This window comes from Schistosoma mansoni, chromosome W (assembly GCF_000237925.1).
Source record: "Schistosoma mansoni strain Puerto Rico chromosome W, complete genome".
Classification (NCBI taxonomy): domain Eukaryota; kingdom Metazoa; phylum Platyhelminthes; class Trematoda; order Strigeidida; family Schistosomatidae; genus Schistosoma; species Schistosoma mansoni.
Genome location: NC_031502.1, coordinates 52,803,997 through 52,830,297, shown reverse-complemented (window position 1 = coordinate 52,830,297; position 26,301 = coordinate 52,803,997). Strand labels below are relative to the sequence as shown.

The 26,301-nt window shown below is 36.0% G+C and overlaps 1 protein-coding gene across 1 annotated transcript; it reads right to left on the bottom strand.

The window, feature by feature from the left end:
* Positions 1–4,730: 4,730 nt before the first annotated feature.
* Smp_039650 (cell polarity protein) lies at positions 4,731–25,546 on the bottom strand (the record flags this gene model as incomplete). Its single annotated transcript, XM_018790124.1, has 8 exons — positions 4,731–4,925; positions 5,993–6,163; positions 12,313–12,447; positions 17,151–17,253; positions 18,680–18,866; positions 22,844–22,910; positions 25,247–25,323; positions 25,357–25,546. 8 exons carry the CDS (start codon positions 25,544–25,546, stop codon positions 4,731–4,733), a joined length of 1,125 nt encoding a protein of 374 aa, XP_018655498.1.
* Positions 25,547–26,301: the final 755 nt, after the last annotated feature.

Below are 26,301 nucleotides of genomic sequence, written 5' to 3'. Positions count from 1 at the left end.
GACATGGCTCAGAATCGACCACAATGGCGCAGATGTATACACTTGTAGATGGCGTTGAGTCTTGCTGGACTATGATCACCACTACAATGAGATTACGCGCCCAGAAACGATTCGGTCCCTTTGATAACTCGCAAAGCAGAAGGCTGTAATTAGTCCAGATAAAGTATATTTATTGACGATCTCGTGGTATCAAAAGAATAACGAAACGTGCCAACGAGTACAGGCAAAAAGGGCAGAGCGTAAGAAAGTTCAAACCAAACAAGGCGGATAGCGGGACAAGAAGTGAAATTGATACAGTTAAACAAGTACAGTAAAACAATTGCTGATACAATAATAATAATTGTTTCTATTATTCCAATCGTGTTCTCGTCGAGACAAGCCGGTGACCACACACTTTTTATCTTCCCTTAAATCTTGAAATTAAAATTGCTTCATATCTGTCTTCTTTCCTATACTATATCCTTATATACAACCTATCTTTTAGATACTACCACCACTAAATTAACTACTTCTATGAATCCGGTGTTCATCTTGTTGTGCTAATGAGGTATGACAACTTGAACCGATGCATATATGTGCCTGGTCATGCGTTGTAGCTGACTGACTGACTCAAATCAGCGCATTACCCTAGCTCACACCTATCATAGTTTTACTTATAAATACACTATATATGTACTTTATTTTTTATACCTAAATTATAAACTGCATGTTACTTTTTCTTATTTGAATTGTTGAAATGTACTCATACGCACATCATATTTTCTTTGCTCGTATAGACCAGGGATGAATATTGTTTTTGTTCAAAAATAAAACATCTGCACCATACACAATTTTCATTTTGCTTACAGAAAACACTTTAACTGTTATCATCGTTTAACCTATCATCCCTCAGGCACCACTTTATTTCATTCAAAATAGCCGGTTTCTGACGACTATTAAGTGTTACTGTCATTATTCTTCAGGATTAACTTATTTTCAAAAACAGATATCTTTGAAAAGATTTAATGCATATTTTTCTACAGGGGGGCTTCCGGTAAGTTTTGTCGAACTGATGTGCAACAATGATGGTGTTTGATTATATTTCCTTGAAGAAGCTTGGGCCAAATTGCTGGGCGAAGCGTTGGATTCACTTGACATTCATTCGCTGAGATTTTACAAAGACATCCTTCCTCCTTAATGTCATACATCGACTCAGTGCCCAAATCAGATGAAAGTATTTGTTGAAAGTTCAGACGGAAGTTCTTATATATTTGCAATATATTATTGTCTACACAAACTTGACCATTAAATATTTCGTTATTAGTTGTGTCAGTCATACTGCACTAAGTTTCATGGGGGCAATAATTTACTCGTATATATTTCACGTATTCTACGAAGATGGTGTGCTTTTTAGCATTTATGCATCTACCTATACATCAGGCAACCAAACACGAAATTGCTTGATAGAAATCGACAATTTATAAGAATCTTGTGGAACAATCTTGATCAACACAAACAACACTAGAACTGAACACCTGCTAGACGTCAAAGATAAGATTGGTAATCAATGGCATATGGCTAATACAGTACAATTCTAAAGTCGGCTGAGTAGTGGCGTGGTATGGCACAAACGAATATAATGAAAATAACAATTGATAATGATATATAATATTACATAAGAAAAATTTAATTTGAGATGCACCATATTATTACGTAGGTGACTGCAATTTTGTTTATGTTTTGAACATAGCAGTTCGTGAATCACCAAAGTTTGCACATAAAATGATGACATACAGGTAAAGTTTATGGTGTTAATGATTGAATTTTGCATTAACTGATTTGTTGGGCTATCAAGATTTTATGGTTGTTAGTAATAATAGTTAGTTCCAGACGATTTAATATATGGTGAAATACGTTTAATGGTTTTATTAACTGCTGGACACATTTCGAAAATACTCTTTAACGATACCCTATTAACAAACTCAGGAAGATCATATTCATTATTACAATACATATAATGTTAAATAATAATCATCAAATTCCTTGAGCTTATTTCTCCGAAATAATCCGAGATATTTTTTAGCATTGTAGGAAAACTGGGAAAAATTGGTGGTACGTTATTCACTCTTTTACTCATCATGAACTTATTCCCGGTTTAAATTCTCTATATAACAAGCTGTTAAGTTCGTTTGTTTTCCGTCTTGTCTCTAACCTTCACACTCATTTTATGTATATTGATTTATACTACTTGTTAATATTCAGTGACCAGTTTCATTTCAAGCATTTCAGAAGGCATGATGTAACGGACGCCAATCTTGATTGAGATCATGAATCGATCAATATTAGACCACCATTGAAAACTTGAAAGCAGTGGACGGACGTTTCTTTCTAGTATTCACATAGACTAATAAGGTCTGCTGTATTTATTAGCGTGATTACGCAACCCATAAATCTTTGTTCAGGCGCAACAGATTCCATATTTGTGTGCCCCTATTTGGATAACCGAGTTATCATTGACTCCAGACATAGTTATAGGCTATCATTTACGGCACAGCATATTGTATTTATTTTTATGTTAAAACCAGAGTAAGCCTTTCTCTTTCCAGATATAGAAATGTGTCAATATCCGCGAACACCCCAGGCGTTGAGTTTCGTAACCAATATATATTAATTACGAAAGAATCGTTAGGAAGATAAATCTTTTTTGAACCTCGATTTTACGCGTAACTCAGTTGTGTTGTCAGACGTTTTGGAAGACTTAAAAAAGGCAAAATATGATCCTAATATCATTCAGAGTAATTCCCTTATTTGTTTTCTTAAGTGATGTAGCTCCTATACATTGGTCTTATACTTTAAAATTATCCTGCACACTATTTCGGAAACAGTAGCACAGAACATCTTAGCATACAAAGAATATTTCAGATCTTATTTGAAGACTGATCTGAAGAACTAGAGGGAAAATTAAACCATATCAAAAACGCAATACTATTTGAATACCTGAGTCTCGATGAAGTCAAACCGAATTCATGCAATTATCTTCGTGATATACAAGTAAAAAAGGAAGGATTATTTCTGATGGTTTCAGGTTACAGTTATATCAGTATAGGTTGTGGAGATTGTTAAGTTTTTATGATTGGAATCATGAATCGACTGATGTTAGACCACCAGTGAAAACCTGGAAGCACTGGACGACCGTATCGTCCTAGTATAGGGTGCGTACTACTGAGGAGTCCCATATGACCATCCAGTGCTTCCTAGTTTTCAGTGGAGATCTAACACCAATCGATTAGTGATTACAGTTATATGTTTGATTACAAAGACCTTAAAAAAAAATAATCTGTAGAGTGCTTAAATTGTTTGTAACTAAATTACAATTTGGAAGTTGATCTGGAAAATCAACTCCGTTTTCTCGTTACATTCGAAATTGTTTCAAATCATTGACTAAGTTGTTTCATTAAATGATATGAAGTGGACCCCAAATGTTTCATATAATGTTTATACGAATGTCAACATGTTAAACTTGTTCATCATATATTGCATTTTGCATAAATATAATTATACAGCCTTAAAAAAAATAAAAATTTATTTGTTGAAATATTTGATTTATTTCTTGATGCAGATTATGGATTTAATTCACATAAAACTGAGCCGAAATGCTTGAATACATTACTCTGTAAAAAATAAAATGAGCAGTAGAAATATGACGCTAGAATTTGTCCTAATAGACTGGCTAATAACATATCACAATGGATAAGGTGCGCCTAGTACACCGAAAAGATAAGCGAGTTGATTGACTCATTGTTAGGTACATGAATCTATACCTGTTCAATGAGCTACATTATTGCCGTTCTAAAAGGCAAAATTAAGGTAGAAATCTATCGATTAAGAGACGGAATGTAATCATTCAGCAACATGAAATGTTACAATTTAGTTGTAAAGTTAGTTGTTCAAGATATGTATTAAGAAAAATTTGAACCCAAGTTTCGTGTATGCTATTTCTCCTAGTAGCTCTGACTGACAATAACAAGTAAATGGGATAAGTAGCTCAGTGGACTACACATTCGGCGTTTGAAGCTAAGTGCCGGGTTCGAGTTCCGGGGTGAACATTAACGAGGATGCTTGAATATCCAGCTGACGAGTCGCAATTAAGAGGAAACGTGCGTACTGGATTCCGCTGCTAGTCAAAATCGATTTCTCTCATAAAAACTTGAGAAAAGTGGCTGTATCAAGGTGATTTGCTCAGAACTAACACATGCTAATCAAGAATAATCAAAAACAATATCAATGATTAAATAATCCAAACCTGTCGTAATAATTACAAGTCGGTGAATGCTGTATCAGACTTTAGGACGCTTATAATCAAGTGATGCTGTCACACACTTTATCTCTTTACTATTTAAAACCCTGCATAAGCTTCCTGATATATAACACTTATTATTCAGTGAACAACTGTATCATGAAACCACCAAAAGGAAAGTGAACACCATAAAAATGGAGTTCCCACAAATTAGTCAACTTCGATGATACACGAATAAGAACATCTATCCCAGGTGAAAATAATCTTGTGTAGTCTAAAAGATTTTCATTTATTTTATTTGGAAAAGCAGTACTCTACTATAAAAAAAGGGATATAAAAAGTTTGATATACATGTACGTAATTATTTACAAACAGTTTTTATTGATACAGAATGAAATGATGGTGGAGTAAATTCTTTAAGAAATAAGATATGTATGCGTTGATTAAGCATTTGTTACGAAAGTTTTCTATTACTGCTTAATTGATATTTACGTGTTGATTCAGCATTTGTTGAATGCTCTAACGAACCAGGTTCATCAAAACTCTCTACTTGTTGACGTGTTAACACTAAATTTACAATATCACCTGCATTACGAAGTATTCGAACAGCTTCTTCATGAGTAGCATGACTTAGGTCAATTTCATTCACCTATACAATTAAAACGTTTGAAGGGGGAAATAAAAATGAATGTAGATTATTCACTGAACAGAATATCTAACATGTGAAAATATTGGTTATGGTAAAAATCGTGATAGTCAAATTAAGCCATTTTTAACAGATTAATCAATACAAATTATTACTGTCAGAATGTAAATGTATGATTTTTCTTTTTTTCACTTAATCATAGGTAGCTAGGAATCTTACAATTGAAGAACATAACGAACTCAAAACAACTGTCAACTAACTTCAAAGTGAGAATCTTCCATACGAACGTAAAGACAGTCAGTTCTACTGTACGGAGCTGAAACGTGGAGAACTACTACATCCATCGTCAAGAATGTACAAGTATTTATAAACAGTTGTCTACGCAAAATACTCAATATTCACTGTCTGGATACTATCAGCAACAGCGTTTTATAGGATAGGATAAACCAGCAGGTTCCAGCTGAAGAGGAAATTAGAAAAAGACGTTGGAAGTGGATCAGACATACATTAAGGAAATCACCAATGTGCATTACAAGGCAATCCCTAACTTGGAATCAGGAAGGGAAGCGGAGAAGAGGAAGGCCAAAGAATACATTACGCCGGGAAATAGAAGCAGATATCAAAAGGATGAATGTTAACTGGGAAGAACTGGAAAGGAATGCCCAGGACGGAGTTGGATGGAGAATGCTGGTGAGCGGCCTATGCTCCTCCGTGAGGGGTAACAGGCGTAAGTAAATAAGTAAGCTAGGAATTTCCGTTCAAATGTTATATTAAAGATGATAGCATGAAAACTGATAAGTATAACTTATAAATTCAAATGTATTGTAAACTAGACTAAATTGTAATGCAATAAGATAGTAGCTTAAATAAATGAAGATGAATTTTAGCGAAGTTTTTTTTATTCTGCTTAAATTAAATGGAACATATACAGTCTTGTCTACACTCAGAGATGATATACTCGTCTAATGATAAAATTTATATTTTCTGTTATTATTTTTAAATCCTGTAGCAATCTAAATTGAAACTATTAAAAAAATCAAAGCGAAAAGAAAACCATAGTATAGACTTACTTGCATTAACTGATCACCAGGCATGATACGACCATCTAAATCAGCTAACCCACCTGGACTGATACGTGTAATAAATATTCCAGTTGAAGGAAAGTTTTCATTCTCAACATCTTGACCACCAGCAATACTGAAACCGAGGCCATAATTTGAACGTGGTTTACGGAGTTGAACCTATAATTGAGTAATATATGGTTGGGTTATGGTTATTGTTGGGGATGTCAAATCCCCAGAAACATGAATCCTTCTAAAGTCGAATCATTACTTGAACAGCAGCTGAAACTCATACAAATGCTGACAGATATGAAAGTTTCGCCCCCCACACAGCCTAGCACATCTAATGCAACCACAGCACCATCAGTAGATGGCATCGCAAATAGCGTTGCTGAGTTTCATTATGATCCTGATGCCAACGTTACTTTTGACATGTGGTTCCGGCGTTATGAAGACCTATTTAAATTTGATTTTGCTAATCAAGATGATGCTTGGAAGGTGCGACTGCTACTTCGAAAGTTGGGTGCAAGTGAGCTGAACAGGTACTGCAACTTGATCCTGCCTTTGAATCCACGTGATCGCTCTTTCGCAGACACAGTCCAGACACTAAGCCAACATTTTGGGGACAATTCATCATTGTTTACCGCCCGTTATCGATGTTTGAAGCTAGTTATGAACGAAGACGATGACTTTCTTACGCATGTGGGCATCGTTAACCGTGAATGCGAACGGTTCCGGTTGAAGTCTTTGTCTGAAGACCAGTTCAAAGCCCTCATCCTCATTTGCAGCTTCCAGTCCCAGAAGTTCAGTGACATAAGAACGCGACTACTATGTCGATTGGATCAAGATCCAAAACTCACACTTAATGACATGGCTAATGAATACCAACGCCTAGTAAATCTGAAACGAGACACGACGATGGTTGAGAATGGTGGGTCTAGTCGATCGGAAGTACGAGTAGTCCAAAAGACAACTAACCAGAATAAGTGCGCTCCCGCTACATTCAGTCCAACTCATTTCAGCCCAATTCGACAGACCAGAACAAATCCCTCCACTCCGTGCTGGCACTGTGGTGAATGGCACTACGTACGAAATTGCCCATTTAGGCAACATCGATTCAGGAAGTGCAAGGTCGTTGATCACAAGGACGGGTTTTGCCTTAAGAGCACGCCAAATCGATCCAGTAGTGCCAAAAAGACTGTTCCGAAGCCCTGTACCTCTTCTTTGAGCTTAGTATCTTCTTGTCAGAGCTCATCACCAGGTGAGAGGAAATTCATTAACATTAATATTAATGGACATTTTTTTTCGATTGCAAATAGATACAGCATCAGACGTCACCTTCCTCTCACACAAAAATTGGACCAAAATGGGTAGCCCAAGCCTGCAGCGATCAACTCAAAAGCCTCGTACCGCATGTGGTAATTTCCTGAACTTATCAGGACAATTGGAATGTAGAGTAACCTTCCGGGAGTCGTCGTTTACTGGGTTATGTCATATAACTCCAGCTGATCTAAATTTACTTGGTTTAGACTGGTTCGATCAACTGCAATTGGCTGATGTCCCACTAAATACCATATGCTACATGGTATCACAACCTCATGACACTGAATCGTATACCAGGAAGCTAATGGCGCAGTTTTCATCGATTTTCCAACCTGGTTCGGGACAGTGTTCTGCCATAAAAGCAACGCTTCGTTTGAAACCTGGAGCTAAGCCTGTCTTTCGTCCCAAAAGACCTGTGCCTTATGCGACGTTACCAACAGTAGATGAAGAATTAAACTGCCTCCAACAACAAGGAGTAATTACTCCCGTTTCTTACTCCGCCTGGGCAGCACCGATAGTGGTCATCAAGAAGGCAAACGGCACCATACGAATATGTGCTGATTTTTCTACAGGCCTAAATGCAGCCCTTGAATAACATCACTATCCCTTACCAGTTCCTGCAGATTTGTTTACGATGCTGAATGGGGGAAAATTCTTCGCAAAACTGGATCTTGCTGATGCTTATTTGCAAGTTGAAGTAGACGAAGCATCGAGGGAGCTGCTTACTATTAACAATCACCATGGGTTATTTCAGTATAACCGTTTACCATTCGGTGTCGAGACTGCACCATCTATTTTCCAACAATTAATGGATACTATCTTATCTGGCATCCCGGGAGTCGCGGCTTATCTTGACGACATTCTAATTGTTGCGACAACGTTAGAACAGATACAGGAACGAACGATATTGGTACTGAAACGCATCAGTGAAAACGGGTTCCGGTTACAACCTGAGAAATGCCAATTTTTATTACGATCTGTAAAGCATTTGGGGTTTATTTTTGATGCTGACGGCCGCAGACCGGATCTTGAAAACGTCCGAGCGATAAGACAGATGCCCACGCCCACGAATATCTCCGCACTACGTTCCTTCATGGGACTGGTCTCTTACTATGCCGCGTTTGTCCCTTCAATGCATGACATTCGTGCCCCACTGAATGGTCTACTGAGAAAGAACAGTACGTGGAACTGGACTAAAGAGTGTGATACAGCATTTTGTAAACTGAAGTCCATCATCAGCTCGAAATCGTTATTAACGCACTACGATCCATGCATGCCGATCATTGTAGCTGCAGATGCCTCAGCGTATGGCTTAGGAGCCGTCATTTCTCATCAGTTTCCAGACGCATCAGAGAAGGCTGTCATGCGCGCATCCCGCACGCTGATACCGGCAGAAAAAAAGTATAGCCAGATAGAGAAGGAGGCTCTCGCACTCGTGTTTGCTGTGCGGCGGTTCCACAAATTTTTGTAAGGTCGGAGGTTCACACTTCTTACGTATCATAAGCCTCTTCTCGCAATTTTCGGGTCGAAGTCTGGCATACCAGCCCACTCAGCACATAGTCTTCAGAGATGGGCCTTGGTACTCTTGGGTTACGATTTCGAAATCCAATACCGACGCACCCAGCAATTTGGGCAAGCAGATGCTCTATCACATCTCATTAATGATCATTCGGCGACTGAGGAAAATATGGTAATCGCATCTCTGTCAGTGGAAGATCACGCAGAATGTTATCTGACAACTGCTATACGGGCATTACCGGTGTCCGCGTCAGATATACAAAACGCTTCAAGGAATGACCCCGTCATCAAGAGGGCTATGAGCTATATCACCAATGGGTGGCCGTCTGTTAAGTTCGACGGAGACATGAAACAGCTGTATCAGCGGCGAGATTAACTATGCATTGTAAACGACTGCGTGATGTTTGGTGAAAGAGTGGTTGTACCAGGGTCTCTTCGCGCAAAAGTGATGAAACGATTTCACATTGGTCATCCCGGGATGAAGCGTATGAAATCTATCGCCAGAAGCTATGCTTACTGGCCCCTCATGGACCAGCACATCACGGATCTAGTAAACAAATGCGTTCAGTGTCAGCAAGCAGCGAAGTGCAATGCGAAGGTGCCGCCGGTTCCATGGCCACAGCCTGAGTATCCCTGGTCTAGGATACATGTCGACTTTGCCGGTCCAGTCAACGGAACCACTTATCTTGTCGTGGTCGACGCCTTCTAAAAATGGCCGGAGATTGTACCCGTCACGCCACCAACGACCACCCAGACTCTGAAACATTTGACTGAGTTGTTCGCACGGAACGGATTACCGGAAGTGATTGTATCCGACAATGGTTCGCAGTTCACCTCGACACAGTTTCAAGAGTTCTGCAAACGCCTATCCATCAGGCATCTTCGCGCGCCACCTTATCACCCACAATCGAATGGGCAAGCGGAAAGGGAAGATCCCGCTGGACATATTGTCGGATACGTTCAATCTGCCGGTCGCCCCTACACAAGAAGAAACACAAAAGGTCGATCTACGGTCCCGAAGATGGTCACTGCGCCAACGGCGACAGACAGTAAGAATGCAGGTGAACCCAAAGAATGTTCGTTACTAAAAAGGGGAGGTGTTGGGGATGTCAAATCCCCAGAACTTACTTGGTAAACGGCTTAGTTTTGTAATTTTATTTTGGAAATTTGAATTTAGCTGTTTTCGCGCCAAACGCGCTCTTTTTACCTTCACGTCATATTTCCCACTTGTAAACTATCTTAAACGCTATTGGTCCATTGTTTCTTTGTGTGTGCTATTTATTAATGATGCCCAAGGACAATTTGTTGCTGTATATATACGTTGAATTTTTCCCTTATTTGATTGCTTGTACTCGGCTGCTTACGGAATATATATATTCTCCTACTTGCCTTGGACTTCTTCATCTAGTTAGCGGGGCCTGGGACAACAGATTAGAATAGCTTATCGTGTCATTGTGTCATTGGCTTTCGTTCGTTACCGTGGAAATCGATTTAGATCAAGCATATCAGTTATTGACAGTTTACTCATGTTAAAAATGAAGTACTTCTAAAAACAGAGTTTTCTGAAGGATAAGGTTGATAAACTACCATAGAAATAATTCAGTCACAATAGACAAAGTGAGTCTTTTATCAGAAGTATCTTAAAAAAGCAATAAAGGTTTTCCGGTTTATAAAACAAATTCAACAATTTATTTTCCTGTAAATAGCTGTAGATGGCAACGTGGAAGTTAAATTGTTGTCTAAACTGAAAGATTTTAAGATAATAGGCTACTAAATCAAAGACAGATAATTACTGACGAAGAATCTCATACTGGGACGAAACGGTCGTCCAGTGCTTCCAGGTTTTCAAGGGTGATCTAGCTTAGATCGACTAGTATATTCATCTGTGGAAATATTACAATATCCACAAATCCCCATACAGATAATTAATTTTTGATCAGTATCACAGAAAAACACCAAAATAAAATGGATTAACATTCCTGAATAATGTTTTCCATTCAATTACCTGACAATTTTACGAATTTCGATTCTAGTTTTGTCACCACAAGTCTGTTTAAGCCAAAGTTACAAAGTATTTAATAGTGATTCTTGAACTTTTTGATGGATATCAAATACGCCGAGTGAATCAGACAGGACTGGTCAATTCACATGTTGTATCAGAGTTGGATGATAAGTCAGATGAAAGCTTAGACAAGCTATAATGAGTACCCGAACTATTCATTCAACTAAGATAATCTCCTATATCTTCACAGTCTAGGTCATTCTGATTCTTTGCAAATACAAAGAAGCTTAGATGCTGTTCTACATGTATGCTTTCCCATGTTGTTTCTTGTCTTCCTCTGTCTTGTTGGATAGGGAAAGTTTCAACAGAATCCACAATGGCTTGAGTCAGATAGCTGATCATACAATTCGTGAGCATTCATTTAGTGAAAATATCTAGCTAATGTCTTAAAACCTATTATTAGATGAATGTTGCGATTATTTAAGTTCATTTGTATTGTAATATAATTGTCACTTTTTACACTATGGTAAATGAAATTTTCTACTAATGCGAAAGTCTTTCGTATTTCATACACAAATGTGTTTCTCTAATTTCAGAAGCTTGTTGGAATATCTTTCGGCTTTATATATTCTTGATTTCATTATGTCATAACATGGCTATTTTAATGAAAGAGTTTTTTTGCTAAATAAAATTGTTGAGTTAGTTTAGGAAGTATGTTGTTTTTCAGATTAACTATTCATCAAAATATTCCTTCAAACACTGAGAAGCTGAGTTACAGCGATTATACAAATAAAGATCACTGTAATTCCCCAAGAATTGTCACATCACAGCTCAGCTGTGTTGTATGAGTTCACTATAACAAGTGTGTAAACTGTCTTGTTAACCGATAATAATTTTACACACAACCAACTTTTCATAACTCACTAACTTCAATTCCTGTTTATTAGAGTTTAACTTATGAGGTTTCTACTGTATGGAACGGAAACCTGGAGAACTACGAAAGTCATCATCCAGAAGATACAAGTGTTTATTAACAGTTGTCTACGCAAGATACTTCGGATCCGTTGGCCAGACATTATCAGCAAAATTCTACTTTGGGAGAGAACAAACCAGATTCCAGCCCTCACTTGGAATCCTCATGGTCAAAGGAAAAGAGGAGGACCAAAGAACACATTACGCCGAGGAATTGAGACAGACATGAGAAGAATGGACAAAAATTGGATAGAACTAGAAAGGAAGGCTCAGGACATAGTGGGTTGGGGAATGCTGGTCGGCGTCCTATACTCCATTGGGAGTAACGGGCGTAAATAAGTAAGTATGAGGACGAAAACATTTTCAACAAAATTTATAATAAATTTTCAACTGATTGGGTTAAGCAACTTGCTTTTTCATACTGAGTTAGAACTAAGTGATGCATTGGCCAACCAAAAGACAATAAAACAATAGAACATCGATTCAAATGGATGTGTATTTATGCGAAACTTACTTCGTACCATATTGGAGTTGAACCACTGTCCTCTAAATCAGACATGACTTCCGGTGATCGATAGGATGGAGAATGTTGCACAACTGTTCTATCCGGTGTTGCTACTCCAGTATTACCAACAAATCGTCTCACAACCTTAACATAAAATTTTAGAAAAATATTACTTCTTAGTAATGAAAATTTTAAAAGAATAATTTCAGTAATGTTGAGATACTTAGACTGTTTTTAAGAAAAGATCACATGGTTGTAATCATCCTGTCGGTTAAATAATTCAAAACGAAAACGTTTTCGATGATACAAACCTCTACACAAAAGGCCCAAATAATTGCAAAGTCGAAACTGTCATTGATACACATAATATTCAGCTAAGGCAATATGAATTATCAGGTAAAAAATGTTTAATAAGAAGTGAAAAACACAAAACTACGAGTGGTCATTAGTTTCTGTCTATTCCATCAGTCAATCAGTTGCGACGTAGAACCTAGCATATGTGTACATCGGTTCAAGTTGCAACAACCCATCAACACAAAGAGAAATTTCAAGGGCAAATTCCAGAGTAGTAGAGGTAGCACCAGTATAGTAATAGTGATAATCAGAAAGATTAATGACCGAAGAAAGTACAATCTAGTGGAGTAAAGAAATTATGGAGAATTCAGAAGCTTAGGCTCTAAAGGAAGACAAAGAATGGATGAACCTATGCCATTGAAAACGATTTTGAACTATTTCATTCAACGTCTCTAACCACTAGTCGCGATTATTACGCTGACCCCAACCAGGTAGTCTAAACCTGTCAACATAGCTCAATCCCGTTGTCAATGACTTCATGGACTGGTATCATGTCTCGATTTGGCCACTCCTAGCTTTATTCCAACCTACTCCTACACCAGACAACATCGCTATACGGGGTAGGTGGTGGTTAGACATATGTAACACATGTCCTAAACACCTAAGTTGATGAAGATTGACTACATCACCAATCAGTTTGCCATCTTTACTCAGTCTCCTTTTTCGAACCCACGCACTTCCTCATCGTTGGTCCCAAAATACACGGGCAATGCATCAAAGACACCTATGGTCTTTCAGATGATAGAGAAAGTTTCTTGCTCAGGTGAATAATCTCGGTTGTCTCGTTCTCTAAGCTGGATGGGTTGGTCGTGGAGTTGTTGATGTTATTCAGAAGAACAGTCAAGGCTCCACAACCAAATCGTTCAACTCACACGGTGAAACTCCTCAAAATATGTATGGTCGAATACTAGTGACCAACAAATATTCTCTATTATGATGGCCGTGTTTCACACCCACAAATTAGAACGGAGTGCATTGTTAAACAGTATCCAAACCTTTTCTTGACAGATGGACATTTCATATACATCACAAGTGACACGAATCGGCAAACACCAATCACGATATCTGAACTGGTGACGAGATTTCGTCAGACCCAGATCTACTAGGACTGATGAGACTCCCAAGATAAGTGAAGTGGTCAACGAACTCTATTACTTCGCTGTCTATTACAAATTCAGGAGCTGACCCAACCCAATCCTGAAACGATATTTTTCACTTAAAGGGAGAGAACCACATCCTAGGCATGCTTGAATTGTTGTTCAAGGTGGTCAGAAGACTGGATTTTGTCAGCATCCTCACCAAGCAGAACCATATCATTTAGGTATTTTAAATTAACAAATGAATCTAATAGTAGAAGATCAAATTCTGAAGAGTCAAACGAGGAAAGTTTCACCAAGGAAAAGTTTTAACAAAAATGGAGAAAGGGGATAACCCTAACGAACGCCATTTGAAGTAGCCAATTCCGATGATAATATGTCATAAGTTCTGACTCGACCAGTAGTGTTTGAGTAGAGAGCCTGTACAAGTTTAATATACTTATTTGGTACGCCTTACAACAACATACATTGCCGCAGAACCTAACAATCAACGGAGTCGAACGACGCCTTACAGTCAAGGAATACAATCATAGTTCGGACGTTGGAAAGTATCTCTATGTTCCAGAATCTACCAAAAGGTGAATATTTGGTCTATACATCCACATCCATGTCTAAAACAAGCCTGTTTTCCTTGGGTTTGATCTTAACGAGCTCTAGTTAGACATCGAATTATTAGACTAACATTTTAGACACTATGTTGGTAAAACTGATATTTACATGATTATCATGAGAGGATCTCTATCTTTTCTTACACACTTGAACGAAGTGATCAAGACCAGTCAGATGAGATAACGTTCAGTTCCCAGATTTTAGCTAGGGTTTCAATTAATCTAGCTACCATCGCCATCCTTTAAACTCTCAACGGTTAGTCCATCAAACTCTGTTGCTCTCCCTCGCTTTAAATCACTTATAGAATTTTCAATCTCACTAAGAGTTGTAGGACTGAAATCAGTTTGCTATTCAAGCAGCTTGGAGATTGTGGGTAGCTGAAGGCCAATTGAACTGTTCCTTAAACTGTTAAGCCCATCGGTTTAGTCGCCTGGATTTGGACTGAATAATAGTCCCGACTTTTTCCGAGATAGTTTCACTTACAGCAATGTTTTTAATACCCGTTTCCTTGATAATCCTGAACAGATGTCTACCGTTACCTATCGCAGGTGTCTTTTTTATCTCTTCTGCCATCGCTACCCACCACTGCTCACGATCATTACGTAGGCTTTTGATCAACCTACATTTAGGCTGTCTCTGCTCCCCATCGTTTTCTGAGCCAGACAGGATTAGTTTCTGAGCTTCTACAAGTTATGTAGACATCATTTAAATACACTGAGTTTTCCTAATCTTCTGGTTCAAGTCTCTAGTAGATATCACTGTTGTTTCCACAGCTTCTCGGATATTATACCAAGTTACCTTAGGGTGAATATCATTTCCACAGTTGACTAGCTATTTCTTAAGTTGTTCCTGAAAAATTCTCCTAACTTTCTCATCATTAAGTTCGACTATAAGAGGTTTTCTTGATGTGGCTTTTCTACATTCAGTAAGATGCACACAAATACGTGTTTGAACTAGAACATGATCCGAGTCAAAACATGCATTTCAGAATGAATTATAGTACCCTATGGAGCCTTCTAATGATAGCTCGTGGCAATGTGGTCTATTTGAGTTCACTATTGAGTCGATGGTGGGGTTCTCCACATCAGAAGATATTTCTCCTTATGTTTAAAGTTGTTGTTGATCAGAGATAGATGGGTACCTGGGCATAGTTGCAATAGACGGCTATTCGCTGTGCGGCGATAATTTAAGATCTGTCTAATTGTCTTTTGGTTTGGTTTAGTCTACCTAATGGAGCACTAAAATCACACGCCACTATTGCTACATCTGAGTGTTTAGTTTTTTGAAAAGGGTTGAAAATCTTTCTATAAAATTCTTTAATTTTATCCAAGTTGCAACTAGTGGGGACGTATGCAGAGACAACAACGTGTGTTCCTATCTTTTCGAGTTATTGCCGCTTCATTTTGTTGGACAGTGCACAATCAACTTCCTATTTGAGTCCAGTCAAGCAGAGTCAGTTCTGCCTTTGATACACCAGCGCAGTCACGGGAAGTGGCAGTGTGGTCTCCAGATACGCTAAGGGTGGATCATCTTGTTTCTTCATATTGAAAGTGCGAGGTTAAATGAAGGACCGTACTTTAATCCTCTATTTGTGTTTTGAAGACGCTAAATACATCGACAGCACGAGATTCTACAGCCCCAGCTAAGGAAGCCCATAAGACACAAAGTTCGAACATTGAAAGCTCAAACATGCAGTTTGAAGCGTGGTTTCAGGAGACCAGGAATAACATTCCGTGAACTCGAATCACTAGCATCGGTGGTGTATGGCGATTAAGATATGCGAGAAGCATTAAACGCGAGGATACGATAATTATAATAAAATGACGAAGGAATTTGATCATGAACACGATATTCTCAGATACCGCTAAAGGTATGAGGGAAGTTGTTCTTTTCCAGCTCCCCACATCATGGAAGGATATTTCTCGAGGGACCTAAAGAGAGAACTGGATTATTGGTGGTTTTAGTGACCAAGGAGCGTGACTGCAGATCTCAGAGAACAACTGCTTGAGACCTGTCACTTACGGTCTTTTTATGGGAAGTTTTTGATGTGTTAGTGCTATACGTCAAAAGGCCTTATAGTCGGAGACTGAAGTATATGGGGTAAGGTGAAGTGTGGCGTTTTTAGGGATGATATTTTATAACCCCATTCTTCCTTTATGAGAAAGCAGAAAGGATGGTCGTCAGAAGAATACACCATAATTTCGTCACACTCCCCTACAGTCAGCAGTACAACTTTGCCCTCAGACCTTAAGTTGCTACTTTTTATCTCACCATTCTCTAACCGACTGCCTAGCAAGGTAAGACCTAAACAAACATGTGCTTCAGCCAATATAGCTCGGTTAAACCATTACAATAGGCAAGCCTGACCACCACGTCAAGGTAGCAGCTACGGTTGAGGATCTATTTGATACCCTTAATAACCCTATTAATTGGTGTGGGGTACGTAAGTGCGGATTGAGTAGCAAACAATTTTAAAGACAGATCATTGAAAATGAACAAATGCAAACCAAGAAATTATTTTCACCGGATAAAACCGATGAAAGAACTACCAGATCTGTTGAAGCTAGAACTAGCTGGTCATTTATTGATTATAGAGACTCAGTACTTCGTGGATTTAAGAAATATACTATTTGAAAGCATAAAAAAAAACGGCATAAGTCGAAAAGATTAGAACCTGTACAAATTAAGTGTTTTTAATCTTATATATTTGTACCTATGTTTTTCCTTTTATTTTTCATACAGTTGAGAATAGTCAGAAAATGCTAGACTTAATAAAGGAAAACTTACTAAATGTAGTTGATTACCAGCTTGTCTTAATGTTTTCACTGCTTCCATATTTGTAACATGCTCTAAACTGATGTCATTGACACTAAGGATTTGATCATCAACCCTTTAAAAAAGAACCAAGGTATGAAAAATAACTTAAGGTTTATTTAAAGGTTTAGTATTAGTCAAGTAAAAGTACGCTACGTGATCACGACACCTTATTAAGTGTCGAAGACCCTTATTGAATTCCGTGGTACGTCCTAAACTATTAGGATTTAATTACAACGGACATGAATGAACTTAATCTAAGAAGACCCTATTTCCTATGAATAGTTCAGCAAGACGACTATTCTATCCTGTTACGGAAATTCGACTTTAAATAAAGTTGTTCTTTACCTCAAAACTTTACAGTGAATTTCATAGGTTAGTTTGTAATTTGCGCTAACTTGAAAGAGTATGTCCAAATAGTTACTATTTTATTAGTATACATATCTTCAAATAGTCACTTTATCATCAATGAATGAAAAGAGGCGACCAAATTGTAGCTACTAGGTTTAAGGCAATAAAAATTTCACAATGAAAGAGGCTGACACCATTTCAAATTAACTGGAAGAACAATTTTAACAGTACTATCACAGAGAGATAAGTTACAAATGATAATCTGGAAATCAATATGCTGAAGTGTGCCAATTGTTGTAAAAACAAATCTTATCTCTGAAGAAAAACATTCGAACAGAATGGTGTAATGTCAAATGTTTGTGGTTAAAATTTTATAATCCCTCTTAATTAATGCAATCTGAACGAAGAAATATTTCTTTTCAGTTAGCTAATATATGCAGTTTTACATTTGAACGTGAAATCAATATTAATTAAGGATGAGTAAATTAATATAATAATAATAGTAACAATAACAGTAGAACAGAGTGGTTGTTGGGACTAATTACATAAGTATCAAGATGCGAAAAAGTTTTAAGTGTAAGCTTAAGTACGGGAATCAGTTATATAAGAACAAAGACTAAAGTTTAAACTTTAGGAATCGGCTAGTTGTTGAAAATAATTACAATCAAAATAAGTATGAAGGAAACAAATGAGTGTAACTGAAAGTTTGAATTAATAATCTTTCAACTACTGAAAATAATTACACCGCAAAAAACTTAAAAGGATAAGCTTGAAGTTAGTTAGATATTAAGAGATGAGAGTACAAAATTGTTGTGTGCAACGGTTATGCTTATTCAGGTGAATTCCTATGGCTTCCACTGTATGTAGGAGCTAACATCCGGAAAATTACAGTACTTTTTTCTCTTATTTTATTAAAAAAAGAGAGAGCAGTGTAACTACGAATGATAGTCACCGGAAAACATGTTGATTGTTATTATATTTGTAATAACAAATGTAAGAAGTCATTCATCGGAACACAACTGAAACATGGTGTGCATTCCTTAAAATCATTACGCTTTCTACTAAGTCAAAACCTTATGACAAGACTGTTATGCTTTTCAAAGACTTACTAAATCTAGAAAAATTACTTATGGAAAATAAAATTATTTTACCTTAGTTTACCATCTCGATCTGCGCATCCATTAGGCGCTATTCTTGTGACATAAATTCCATGATCCACGTCCGTAATAGGATTATCAATCCCTCCGGCAATACTAAAACCAAATCCACCTACTGCAGTTGAATCACGTTTAAGTATAATATCCAGATATTCCCATTCTCCTTTTATTGAAACACAATCTACGAATACATAGTGAAAGTAGGAGATTGATCCCCATCACATTAAAAGTACAGTTTTAATAGGATACATAGACCAGAGACTTTGTAATTATGTACGCACTGGTAACGATTTGGCAAGTGAAGTATCAATATGTTCCACAGTACGGCGGAAATTCTTATAATGTGGTCAATAAATTGTGTTAAGTCACTAAGGGGGTTCATACTTTTGAGGGATCGATAGGCCACCATGTACTTTGACAACAACAATAACAAAACGCACACAATATTGGGCTTAAATACTCCTGGTTTAAAAGCTTAGTTACGTTTATTCTTTAGCTCCATTTACCAATTATTTAAATAGATCTATGTAATTGTACGTCAAAAGAATGTTACAAAATTTTACTGATAAAATGGTAAGTAGTAAGTTTTACCGGAAAACGAAACCAGATTATTATTTATTTATGTGAATATGTTTAGACGTAAGCGCTAATTCAATCAGAAATCTGAGGGGCCCAGTTGTATTTCTACATTTATTTTGTTAAAGAATCATCTTCAGTGTCTACCTCAAGTCGGTTTTATGAAACTCTCATCAACTGTTTTAAGTCGGTGGTGTTTCGTAATCTTTTTACTAATTACATCTTAAGGAAATAATGAAATATCAATGGTTTATTTTCTGATTTCGGTAAGGTTTGAATAAAATTAAGTTAGAAGTTAATTATAACGCAGAATTGGAACTTTTCCCTACAAATATTCATGTGACACATTAGTCATTCGGATAGAATCTTGAAAAAAAGATAACCACAATAATGTATAGTGTGTGATATTCAAAAAAGATCATCAAGAAACCCTTACTCGTAGTTTTAAACTTATTGATATACAATAGAAAAGTATTTTCATAACTAAGTGGAAGTAAATCTATCTCCAAAACTTTAATCAGAAATAAAACGGTTGAAGTGTTTGAGCAAAGTTGAAATGTATAAATGCATTTATGAAAAAGTATGAGTTTATTCAGGTCTAAAAATCCACTGCACTCTCGTAGTTATCAGTGTAGCTAGGATATTAATTCCTGATTTCATTAAAGATTATCTACTACAATAGAAAAAATACTAAATCCATTGTATGTACGTCTATTACATGCTATTTATATGATGACAGAAATGTATATTTTCAGTAAAAGATTTTAATTAGTATTATGGACTGAAGCTTGAAATTAATCCCTAACACGTAAAAGAAATTTTCAAGGATTAATATGAACAAATTGTGCGCAATGATATCGGTTTTGATATTTTAGTATTAAGTGAGATCAATAGGCTATGATAACTTAAATCTTAATTTGAATTGAGAAACAATATAAAGGTAAGTTTCAAATAAAGAAAGAACAAGGAGACTTCTGGGCAGTGGCTTGATTTTACTTTACATGATAAACCCTCTTTAGTTATCACTCAATTGGTGAAAGAATTATGGTTGCAGTTGGTTGGAAAAATTGTTTTTTAATTGCTGAACTATTGTTCATTAACTATCTTTTATAAATAATAAATAATTTGACTTCATCTTAGCATATGTACTGATCAAATTTTGAATCAAAGGCCATGCCCTGTAGAAGTCTTTATGTTTAGTATTTCCACACTTTCCCAATGACATTCGTGTCCGATATTATAGTTATGTGACGACATACGTTTTGAAGCATTACTATGTTTCACAAATAAACGAAGACCGCTAATACATAATCAAAGATGAGTATTATCCTGTTCAATACGGTAGTATTCAAAGTTAATACTCTCCGTCAAGTTTTGGCAAACTTAGTTTAGTTGTTCATTATAAAGGATCCCTAGGTTTTTATAAACTAGTTTCTAGTGATTTAATCGGTTAATAAATAACGTTCATTTAACGTCTTTATTATTGGGAATTCACTGTATAGGAGACGTTATTTGTGTACAAATGATACAGGCTTTGATGTTAAATGGTTGAATGTAATCGGGAGTAAACTACGAAAATCGACTGCTAAGATGCCCGAATTGCGTTCAGTGTTAGGTGTCAGGCTGTTTTTGGTCGTGTTTCTGTTTAACAAAAAGAGCAGGTTCGATTGATTTCTATCAGTTCATATCAGTCATTCAATACCAAAAGAGGGTACTAAATCACTTACGTAAATTTAAAAAAAACGTTCAGTTTTCAACCTAAATGCGTCGATATTTATTAATCAGACTATGTATAACTCAACCACTGATTTTACATAACTGATCCAGTCATAATTTGTTACGAGTCAACACCTATCATCAGTGACAAGCATATTTTGTCTTTTTTATCTTAATAAAATCAACAAGTGTTATAGCAGAAAATCAAAGAATTTCCCATTTGGCACGACATAGAACGACAATAAGACCAGGACACTAGACTGTACTATCATGTAATACAAGCATACACAAATCCACATAGCGTCTGAGAACCGGATTGTAGCAACAAAACAATCTATTTACACAAAGTAAAAACCATTCTCAGACAATCCAACCTAGAGTGGGATAAGTAAAATTAGTAACAGAAAGGATTTTGTAATATTAAACAGTGCTTCAAACATATGGCGAACCTGACTGTCCATCTTCACTTACCATCCAATCATGGCTGACCGTTACATCAACAAGTCACAATTGTTCACTAAGAAATTAAAATTTTCTACGTCCAAATGTATGAGAATGAATTAAGTCTAATTCTAGAAGTCAAGCTGTAGAACAGGTAATTCACTATGATATATTACCAAATACATGAGTAACGTTAATAACATTGAATAATTTTCGATACAATTTTTGTAACAGAGTTATTAGATCCAATCTTAAAATTCATCGAGAAATTCAATGTTTTGTACTACATTTAAATGTTATGAATTAAGTACCAAAAATGTCTTAAGTCATATGATCGATACTATGTGTTATTATTACCATTTATCTTTTAAATGACAAACAATGTGGGAGAGACAAACAAGTATTGATTTTTATTGTGAATTACTATCGGACAAATACTTATTTAATTCAGTAACAATCCGTAAGGATCTTACTAATCAAATGGTTAAGATTCAGTGTAAGCTGAAACATGCTTTTAGGTAGCAGGGTTTATCTACCCCTTAATATAAATCTCATATTGTTTCAGCAAACACGTGATGATTAGTTTTATTGATTGAAACTTTTAACTGAAGGACTAAGCAAAGTTAATAAATTTTAATTCACTGCTTAATTAGTGTGAATATAGAGATATTTATGCACTTAAACCTGAACTTTAAAGATAAAAAGAATTTTTACATAATAGACAGTAGTGAAACCAACTAAATTATTTCTACGTTGTTTAATCAGCAATAAGATGCAATAACCTTAGAAGTAAAAGAATGCTGGAGGCTTTTTCATCAGTTAGTCATCTACAACGTAGGACCAGACACAAATATGCATTGGTCCAAGTTGCCATACCTCATTAGCATTACAAGATGAGTACCAAATTCATAGCTTTTACTTCAATGGTAGTAATACATAAAAACGATTGCACATAAGGATGAAAACTTTTCGAAGAAAATGAAACTTTTCGAATTGTCTATGAAACAGATATATGAAAAGCATTAGTTGCTTGATAGAAGAGTTGTGGTTTTGAAGGTAGATTAACTTCACAAACTTAATCAAGTGTGTAAGTCCAGTAGTGAGCAATATACAATAGGATCGTAGTTAATGTTCAGTTAGTATAACTTGCCTTTTACCTTCTAACTATTATGCAATAATATCATCCCTTTATCTTGTAATCATAATCTCCAAATTATTTTGTAAGCACTTTCGTAAACGTAAAAATCTAAGATAACTTTCCACCTTTTTCAAAAACAAATTAGTAAATATGACCTGAATGTCTAGAAACCTAATAAGTACATTTTACCATGCCAGTTACTACGAATTTACATTATTTATCTGTGAGACAGATTGTATTCGTTTTTGAAAAAGGCTTTTAATCTGTTTCTAAATACACTAACCTACCAGGGCTCAGAGGTTTTGACAGTGATTGATTACCAGGAGAAATATTTGATCCACTGTGATATATATTCTGGAAAACAAAATATGAAGTTAAGGATATTATTATCAATAGTAATCAAGTAACAGACAGACGCAAACACCGTCAATTGCTGATTTTTATTACGATAGAATCATTTTAATAATTCATTGTTGATCGAAAAATAACAGTTCTTATCTATACTGACTTGAAATTCATGCATTAAACTACTTAAACTAAAGTCAGGCTGAAATAAAATGGGCAGACTTTTATTCACCAAAGGTGAACATTTTAGATGAGATCGTATGTCACTAAGTTTTTTATGTGGTCTATAGATCCCCTACAACTTGGTTACTATTCTGACGATCACTATTGGGAATTCCAAATCAATTATTTTTACAGATATGTATCATAAGCTAGGAAAAACACTGCCCTTTCCTTACTACTCTTGTGTTTAACTTTCTCCACATCCAAACTTCTATTGATGAGAACGAATATGGTAATATTAACAAACCATCCTGTGTTAAAAATAGGAACTTGAGGAAATCTGTCTATCTTTTACAGACCTATTTACTTATTTATGTTAAAGCATATAATGAGCTCATGCTTCAATTATTAATTGTAAAATCATTATTTTACCAAAGAATAAATAACATTAAAGTCAAAATTTGCCTTCAAAGATAATTATTAAAACTGTTACCACATTTAATTATGCATTGGTTAGGGTTAAAATTAAAAAGGAATGATCCAGATAGAGCTTTTTATAACGAGCAACAAATTAAATAACTGAAGACACATTTTTATTGAGCCATAAAATACGAAAAGTTCACCTTTTTGGACAAAAATAACAGTGAAGTGCATCAATTTTAAAAAACTATTAAAGGCAAAATTAAAATTAACAATTGGAGTCGAAATGGTCTATTATAGCAAAAGAAACACTAATATTGCCGTTTTTCAGGTACGGGCTTTTGATTAAGTCTAAATTCTCCATAGGAGTGGGTATATAGAATTCTGGGAGGAGTTCACAGGTCTTATATTTATCCATGAATTAAAGGACATATTCATGATTCATCGTTCGAATCGACCTATTATCTTGGCTAAAGTACATCTAGACTTTGGGAAATCTGCTTTCACAAAACAGGTACTTCTTAGATTGTAAAAAATTCGACATGTTGAGGTAACTCCAAGTTGTCTTCTGAAAACAACTATTAATTAAAGTTTTTAAGGATTTGCTTCCAAACCTCTCTTTTCCCCAATATATTCAAACGAATACCCTAGTCATATTACATACTTAGTTCTACAACATACGGGTATAATGATAAAGTATGAAGGATGGCATTCATTTACAATGTATTAACTGAATACTCTGTCACCAAGTTAATGTTATTTAAAAATTTCAGTGAGACCAACAGTAGTGTGATAGCTGCTTTTATTCTTAGTTTATCAGTCGTTGTACACAAGAATGGCTTTAAGACGCTACTTATGATGAGTAAGGTTCTCAACGTACTATGTGTAAGTGCATTTACAGAGGCGTAAACTGTCTGGACTTGCTTACAAATAAGATGCTAAGAATATACGCCCAACGTTCGTTTTATAAAACGGTGTACACTACCCCAAAGTTTTCCGTGAATTGCAAAGCCTATTTCCAAGTCCCCTCAAGATACAGTAACAAATAAAGTAAATCCATATTTCATATTACACGAATACATTGGATTTTACTTAGGTCTATAAACCATCGATAAAAATTTAAAAAATTTCATGTTCTCACTTTTGAGCCCTTCAGTTACAGAATCTTCCATTGAATATGAAGTGGACAAGCCCAAAGTTAATCATCTGGAAGACGAACACTGGGTTTCAAACAAGCAAGAAGAAGAATAATCGTCTGACACATTGATGCCAGACGGTAGGAACCTGGTATGAAGAATACTATACTTTAACAGGTATTGATAATTGTAAGTGAAACTAAAACTATTCAGTTATAAGCGTTTACTTGATCGAAATAAGGGATTTTGCATCTAAAACTGAAAGTGGCTCTATGCCCGGATAAAGAGCGAACAACAATTATGGGAGCCACCTTTATCGAACGCAATCTATCTGGGACCATAGGTTGTACTTCTTCTTCTACACTTTGGTAAGATAGAAGCCCTTATATATATATATATATATATATATATATATATATAATGGCTAAATAACATTTTGTCATTACAGTTGTGTTATATAACACAAAATAGTTGACGAGGCCGACTACTAAGCATACAGGCTCGAGCTAAAAGAAAAAAGTAATATAAAATGTTAAGATGAAGTAATAAAGTTCTTTAAACCAAACGTTAACCTCAAGCTCCTTCTTTATATCTATACGTTACATGAACGGGGTTACAAATACTCACAACTGAATCTGATGCTTGTTCACTAGTAAACTCTTTATTGTTTCCTGTCAAAGTAACTTCGTAAACCTCCAGGACGTCTGGAAAAACTATTCAGAATAAGGAAACCTTACCCATTAGTGATGAAAATAATTGACTTTCCAATGTGTTTATTAATTTATCAACGGCGTTTCGAAAAGACTTGTCAGTTTTTTCATCTAACTGACGTTTGTATTTCGTTAAGATATGAAGAGCACGACTACAATCTGAGGCATAAATGAGAAACAGGGGAATCCTAGTGACATTACCCTTCCGGACTGGCATTTTAACCTTCCTCCGTATATATTCCAAACAACTTGTTAGATAAATGATACATACTAACAACTAATTCTTGGACAGCAGAAATGGGAAAATTTCGCACTATGGTTTACATGCTCGTCTATGATTTAGTGTACTTATAGTAATACCTGTATTCGCCTTAGTAAATGACTGATATTTTTCTGTGAACCCTAAGTTAAATGTTCACTCGGTGTTGCCAACTTGTATCTTCACAGAGTGAACATTATCTCTGAGATGCAGGTACATCCAGCTCATGAGTCCCAAATACGACGAAACGCATGTCCTGGGTTTTACTGCTAGCCACTATCCATCTTTGCATATAGAAGTTAAATGATTCTGGACAGAATAGAAGCTTTCGCTTAACATACTACCGTATCTGGTAGTAGTGGATCACTGATACTTCCAGGTCAGAACCTAAATACATTAAAATATAGTAGACAGAAAGAAGTTAGTAAATTATGGTGAGATGCTGTTCTTAATTCCTAAGAACATGTCAAGTTACCTGTTAAAGGACTGAAAAGTCCCCTGTACTATCTCAGCCGTTGGCGAAATCCAGAATTTGACTATTCGTAGAAAGTAGGTGTGTCTACACTTCATTCTGCTTTGTTGTGTCTCCAGTCTCAAGGTTTTACCCCTAAGGTTTGTGTTGGGACAAAGCTTAGGTATCTGCCGTAGCATTAAATAAATCCTCAAAATCAGTAGTTCATAAGGTCTTCGACATTTGATGTCTACAGAGTTAG